This window comes from Myotis davidii, unplaced genomic scaffold, assembly GCF_000327345.1.
Source record: "Myotis davidii unplaced genomic scaffold, ASM32734v1 scaffold716, whole genome shotgun sequence".
In the NCBI taxonomy this organism is placed as follows: domain Eukaryota; kingdom Metazoa; phylum Chordata; class Mammalia; order Chiroptera; family Vespertilionidae; genus Myotis; species Myotis davidii.
The window spans coordinates 223,754-231,357 of NW_006287811.1; the positions used below are offsets into that span (position 1 = coordinate 223,754).

The 7,604-nt window shown below is 38.9% G+C and overlaps 1 protein-coding gene across 1 annotated transcript in view; it reads right to left on the reverse strand.

Moving 5' to 3' along the window:
- LOC102763195 (liver carboxylesterase 1-like) overlaps positions 1-7,356 on the reverse strand; it is a 32,467-nt gene extending 25,111 nt beyond the window's left edge. The window contains 3 exon segments of the mRNA XM_015561224.1: positions 3,807-3,922; positions 5,719-5,756; positions 7,290-7,356. Of these exon segments, the coding sequence (XP_015416710.1) occupies positions 3,807-3,922; positions 5,719-5,756; positions 7,290-7,356 (221 nt within the window).
- Positions 7,357-7,604: the final 248 nt, after the last annotated feature.

Sequence of the window (7,604 nt, forward strand, 5' to 3'; positions counted from 1 at the left end):
TGCCGCAACATCCAGATCTGCCCTGCTCTGTGTGTGACAGGGGAAGGCACCCCAACCCCCTGATCTTCCCTTCTCTGTGCATGACAGGGGGAAGGGCCCCAACTCCCCAATCGGCCCTGTTCTGAGCCCAAACAGGGGCTGCACCTAGGGATTGGGCCTGCCCTCTGCCACCCGGAAGCAGGCCTAAGCCAGCAGGTCGTTATCTCCCGAGGGGTCCCAGACTGTGAGAGGGCACAGGCCGGGCTGAGGGACACCCCCCCCACATGCTAGTGCACTAATTTTGTGCACCGGGCCTCTAGTATTCTATAAATGTCCATTAAATCCATCTTATCCATTGTGTCCTTTAGAGTCTCTGTTTCCTTGTTAAGTTTTTGTCTGGAAGATCTATCCAGTGAAGTCAGAGGAGGGTTAAAGTCCCCTACTATGACTGTATTGTTATCAATCTCTGTTAAAGTCCCCCAGAACTTTTCTTATATATTTAGGTTGCCCTATATTAGGTCCGTATATGTTTACCAGGGTTATATCCTCTTGTTGGATTGATCCCTTTAGTATTATGTAGTGACCTTTGTTGTCTTTTATGATGGCCTTTTTTTTAAAGTCTGCTTGTTGAATATCAGTATTGCTACTCCATCTTATTTTTTTTCTTTTCCATTTACATGGAAAGTTTTTTCCTGTGCATTCATATCTTCTGTGTGTCTTTTGTTTTGATATGGATCTCTTGTAGATTGCATATAGTTGGGTCATGTTTTTGTATACATTCACCTACGCGATGCTTTTTGATTGGAGCATTTAATCCATTTGCATTTAGCGTTATTATTGATAGGTACTTATTTATTGCCATTTTAATTCAGTATGGCTAGGTTTCTCTCTCTGTTTCTTCTACTCATTACAGCAGTCCTTTAGCATTTTTTGTAATGCTGGATTCGTGGTGATGTACTGCTTTACCCTTTTGTTTTTTTGTCTGGGAAGCTCTTTATTTGCCCATCTATTTTGAATGATAGTCTTATTAGATATAGTAATGTTAGTCTCCGATCCTTGCTTTCCATTACCTTGAGTACTCCATGCCATTCCCTTCTAGCCTATGGATTTTCTGATGAAAAATCAGGTGTCAGCTTCATGTGAACTCATTGTTCGTAGCAGTTTTCTTTTCTCTTACTGCCTTTAAGATTCTCTCCTTTTCCTTGATTTTCAGCATTTTAATTATGATGTGTCTAGGCATGGGCCTGTTTGGGTTCTTCTTGGTTGGGGTTCTCTGTGCCTCATGAACTTGTGTGACTTTTATCTTTACCAGGTTAGGGAAGTTTTCTGCCATCATTTCTTCAAACACATTCTCTATTCCTTTCTCCCTTTCTGCCTCTTCTGGCACACCCACTATTCTAATATTGTTATGTTTCATGTTGTCCCACAGCTCCCTTAAATTTTCCTTTTGTTTTTTAATTTGTTTTTTTTCTTTTTGGTTCTCTGATTGATTTTTTCAACTCTGTCTTCTAATTCAGAGATTCAATACTCAGCTTCCCCTAATCTGTTGTGTATTCCTTCCAATGTTCTTTATTTTCATTATGTCTTTCTTTATCTCAGATGGTGTTTTTTTTTCATAGTTACTATATCATTTTTTTATGCTGTTGAGCATCTTTTCAATCATTACTCAGAACTCTGTTCAGTTGTATTTCTTACCTCTGCTTCATTTAACTTTTCTTCTGGAGAATTATCTGGTTCTTTTATCTGGGGGTTGTTTCTTGTCTCATTTTGGCTGTCAGTTTGGGTTTGTGACTATGTACTAGGTATACCCTCTACACCTCTCAATCTCTAGTGCAGGACAGTGTTAGCCCTTTTCGGTCCAACCTCGAGGCTGACTCGACAGACCACGTGCTAGGAGCAGGTCCAATGTCAAGCAATAAGAACATTAAAAACTTCAACATTTAATCCCCTTAATTGATTTGGACCAGACTGTTTGAATTCCAAAAGTAACATTGGACTGCAAAGGGTTAAAGACTGTTTCTGACTAATTAGGTCAGGCAAAGACTCAAAGCCTCCAGAGACCCCCTCTGTCTACAGACTGATAGGATTCCAACTTGAATTGCCCCCCAGGCAATCATCCTCTTGTGTGTTGAGAGTTTTTCAACAGGCTAGAGGGTATTTGTTTCTTCCTGCAGGCTATTTTATATTTTTTATCTCTTAATGACCTCAGGGCAAGGTGTTTTCCAATAAGGTGTATCAACTATCTTCCCCCCAGGCAAGGGGGAAATATGTGGAAAAGATGTCCTTTGCTGTGTGAGAGAATGACTCAGACCAGGAAACTTGGGGTGTCTGCCTTCTGAGCTATACTCTCTAGTCCCCAGGCCTGGCTTCTACTCTCACAGCTCCAGTTCACTTTACCCTCTCTCTCCCAGAGCACAGGTGGGTGACTTCACAGGACATTTTGTGCAATGGCCCTTTAAGAGGGTGCCAGAATTTTGGTTTGTCACTCCCTGGCAGACAGCACCCTGCTTCTTTTCATAGACAGATGTTATATGGGTACCCTTGTTAGTATTTGTGCTCTCTGCTGGTGGTGGGGGCACAGCTTGGGGATTAGATCTCAGAGTTCTCACTGGCAATCATCCACAGCTGGTATATGTCTCCAGGACTTCAATTGCAGTCTGTGGGTGCCTGGCCAGAGCTTTCACACCTCCACCCCTCCTACCCGTTGCTATGCGGTCTCCACTTTCGGTCTTCGGGTCTTCAGGTTGTCTTCTGCCTGTTTTGCATTGATTATTCAGGAAGTTTTTCTGTATGTTAGTCGTAATTTCAGTTTGTTCCTGGGAGCATCTCCACGAAGCATCCACTTACTCTGCCAGCATTTTTTGTTGCAAGGTGGTATTTTGAAAAATGAAAATATAATTTAAAATTCTATTGATTGAAATATTTACGATTATAAATTCTATTATGTGTTATATTATCAAACCCATGATTAAGATAGTTTTTCAACTGCTATTTAATTATTGAACAGAGAATGAAAATCAGAAGTTCTTAGTAGTGAGAGACAATTTTAAACACTCTATTTTCCATCTTGTATAGAATAGAAGGCTTTGTCTGATCACCTAGGAATTTAACTCCCTGATTGAAAAGTCTCTGATTGGCTGTAGAATCCACTGCAAAATAGGATTGCCCTAAGTATCCAGGCATCTCCCATAATGGTGAAATTTAAATGGTATATAAGTGTCTCTGTAAAGAAAAAAAGAGAAAGAGAAATTGTTATAAGCAGCATTTAAAATTACCTGGGTATTGCATTAAGTGCCCATTGTGAAGAGGCTGTGCTCCACCTCAGCCAGCAGCTGGGACCCATGTGTTCCCCAGCCCTGCACACATCCTTCCCTCATCTGGGCTACTTGACTCTTCCTACGTGTTCAGTCCTGGATCGGTCTCGGAACCCTCTCATACTGGAGAGAGGATAGGATTGGAGATTGTTTGAATGATTCTCTAGAAGTAGAAGCCAATTTTCGGATCAAATAAGAGGAAATAAATTTGAGAGAAAATGAGGAGGGAGCTGCGAAGGCTGGCTGAACCATTAGACTGCAAACTCCTTGGAGTGAAGGACATAGAAAACGAGCTTGGGTGGAAATGACCTGGAATGCCCTACTCTCTAAAGAAGGTTTGCAGACTGTCATGGAGCTCAAAAGACAAGGTGGACAAAAATCAGAGGATACCCTCTAGCATGAATAGGCCCATTTGATGGATTTTAAATTTCTGTAGTCAAGTAGTGTTTCTTTCTCAGAAACTTGGGTTTTCCTATCATTTGTGATGGTTTCTTCATTATTTGGTGTTCTTACAACATTACAGCGCAGAAAACACATCCATTGTAGTAAGTACGACCATTGTTTGCACAGACTGGATCCACACGGTTGGAGCAAGTAAATAATCGACCCTTATATGCATCACAGTTTGGCTGTTAAACATAAAGAAGAACATAAAATTTGTCAGGTAATGAACTTTTTCAATAAAATGTTCTTTAACCTTAGTACAAGATGCCATGCATCCAAATGGAATGAAAATCTATAATGAGGTTTGGAAATAATTCCCACTTAGTCATAAAATATTATTGATACATTTTTACAAACCCTGAATCATTTATAAAATACAGACAAATGTCTGAATGTATTTTTATAAATTGCCCACTCTTGTTGCACTTCTCCTCATACCTGCATCAGATTTTCCCATTATTTCATGCCACAAGGTGTAGTAAATGAAATTTTAATATTTTCCCTATATTTCTCAATGATTTCACTATTAGAGTATCAGATACATTGAGATTATCAGCATAGATGTACATATTCAATACATTAGTACAGTGGGGCCTTCACTTACGAGTTTAATTCGTTCCATGACGGAGCTCGTAACTCAAATTACTCGTATGTCAAAGCAGTTGTGAACAAGTGAAACAGGTGATACTGGGCTGATGTTGTGGCATGCACTGTGATTTTCGCTGCACCAACTAATGGTGGGGTGTCTGGAGCTTGCTAGTAACCCGAATTTTAGCTCGCAACTGAAAGCAAAAAATCGGCCGAGAGACAGCTTGTATCTCGAAAAACTCGTTAGTCGGGACACTCATAAGTCAAGGCCCCACTGTATTTGCCTAGGTATATAAAATTTGGGTAGTAATGTCAGTTTTGGTAATTTACCTAATTTAAAAAAATGACATACATTCTGATATACCAGCTTTAAAAATGTCTTTGTAAACTTTAACTATTTAGATGTTTCTTCCCTCTATATAATATTCTGCTCTGTAAATATATGAAAATTATTAATTTATCCACCTTTAAGTGAATAATATTTGTAATCCTCTTGTTTTGCTAGGCTAAATGATTCTACTTATTTTTTTCTTTTTCTTTTATTTATTTCTTAAAGAAGAGACAGAAAGAGATTTTAACTAATGGCTCATACAGTGGTGGAGACTACACAGCGCAAGTTAGAAATTCAAGTACGAATCTAAGTTACAGTATTGAGGCAGAATTCCTTTTTTAAAACAATATTTTTATTGATTCCAAATGGGAAGGGAGAGGGAGAGGGAGAGAGAAACATCAAAGATGAGAGAGAATCATTGGTTGTCTGTCTCCAGCAGGATCGCCTGGGGAAAGAGGCCTGAAACCTGGGCATGTGCCTTTGACTTGAATCAAACCTGGGACTCTTTAGTCCTCAGATCAACACACTGTCCACTGAGCCAAACCAGCTAGGGCCACAATTCTACTTTAAATGCACTGTAACCTTTATTAGATGCTTGCAAATAACAAGGATACCCAATAATGGAATCTTTGAAATAATAGGTTATTTTTATCTTGTCCAAAATACCAAATAGTTTTTTAGGCTGGCTTAATTTCATTTAATCTAGCATAATAATGGCACAGTTTTAAAAAAATTTTTTGAAGAATTACTCTTTTACACATTTTTTTTCGTGAATTTTTTTAAAGAGGTAGGGAGAGGGCATAGATAGATAGGAATGTCAATGAGAGAGAGAGAGAGACATCCATTACCTGCCTTCTGCATACCCCTACTGGGGATTTAGCCCAAACCTGGGCATGTGCCCTGACCAGGAAGTGAACTAGGGACCTCGTGCTTAATGGGTGGAAGGTTAACCACTGAGCAACACTGACAGGGCTGTTTGATGAAATTTCCCATTAAAACCTATAATATGGAACAATAAAATTTCACCTTTTCAATTTTAAAATTAATCAAAATTAAACTTACCGGTTTGCGCACGCGTCTTGCAAGTGCAAGAGAATTTCCTGCAACGAGCACACAAAAGAAAATGTAAAAATAAAAAGAATAGGAAAACAATCAGAGTCTCTGAGAAGAACCTATAACTTTTAATAGCAAAATACTACACATATTGCCTACTGAGTACCTCCAGGTTCTGAGATGAGCCTTTTGTGGTAGTATCTAAACAGTCAGCTCACAAAATAACTCCAAATCTGGAAATGTAATTCTAAATTATTCTTATCTGTGAAAAATACGTTTAAGTGTTGTGCTGCAATGACCAATCTCTTGTGAAGATACCATGTTTCTTTTAATTCATTTTTTAATAAATGAGACATTCTAGTCAGAGAAGACATTGGCTTGTTTAATGTCTCTAATATGCCTTGCATAAAGTCATCTAACTTGAAGAAATTAATTACGACTTAAAGAAATAGTAATTAGTTCTAATATCCATGATCTGTTTAACACATTACAACTACTTTACTCAAATTCTTCAGTCTCTTTGCACTAAAGAGAGATAAATTTCCAGGTGAGGGATGATTGAGTTCTCCCCTCACACAAAGTTTTTACTTTAATGGCCTCAGAACTGGCATACAACAAATCAGATTGCCAGGAATGTCAGATCTAGTAGACATCATTACTGCCTATACTCTGCATTTAGCAAACAGAATCTGACCTCCAAAATATAATAGTAAATAAGGTAAATAATTTTTTGTCATAAATGAACAAATAGCTAAGTTCTGCTCATTCAAACCCACCTCTTTGCTTCCATTGCTCTAGAGTCCACTGATAGAGGAATGGAAAAGAGAAAAAGCAATCCACAGATGTAATTTCTTAAAGGGCTCTTTAACTTACCCCCTTTCATTTTGCCAGTTAAAATATTACATACCCAATAAAAGAAGATGCTCCATTTCAAGATAATAGAAGTCTCCTGCACTTTCTAAGATATAGGAATAGCTTCATCCAGAATTGAAATGTACTCACCAGAGTAAAGAGGAAATGCCAAGGCAGTGATGAAAATAATTTTGATACATGATGAGAAGAAAGACATTTTATCAACTCTGAAGAAAAAACCCAAAAGGAATGTTTACAACATATGACACAGAGACAAATTTCCTACTTATAAGTGAAAGTTTCCTACAAGCAAAGGACCTGCTACTCCCCTAGATTCCTAAATATATTGGACTTTCCCTTTTTTCTTTGCACAAACTCACAGGATCAAGGCATCATACATGTGAACAGGAGGCCTCATAAAGACTTGAGAGAAACCCCAGGACACGTTCTCATCACACTTAAGAAGGAGCTGTTCATTTCCAAACCATAGCTCAGCCCACAGAAACCTTACACCAATTAAGGAAATATAGAAATAGAATCTCCGTTTTTCCTCAGAATATAGCAACATTTAGGAAGGACTGACCTGGAGCAGGCCTCACAGCAATGCTGCACACCATGGCCAGCCCATAGACTCCCCACCCAACCTCCCTGAAACAGGAGGCAGTAGAACCTGAGGCTTACAGCTCTAGAAAAGGTGTCTATTTTGTTCCCCTTTCTTTGTCAACCACCTTCACCCAGCTGGGGAGTCCCCTTTACTGGCTTGCTGATGAGGAGCTTGACGGGGTTAAAATACATGGCTCATAATAACATAAGGCAGAGGTTTTCTGTGTAAAACAGCTTGTGAGAGATGCCACTCAGATATTTCTCAATAGGCCTTCCCTCAGCAAGAGGTTAGGGATAATTTTATGATATCAGAAGTATGGGGTGGGGATAAAGTAATAAACAGTGCTTTAAAACCCTAAAATGGAGGAGAGATGTGAAAGCTTTTCAAGTTATTGTGTTGGAAAGGAAGAAGAATCAAAGCAAGAAAGAGAAGAATAAAT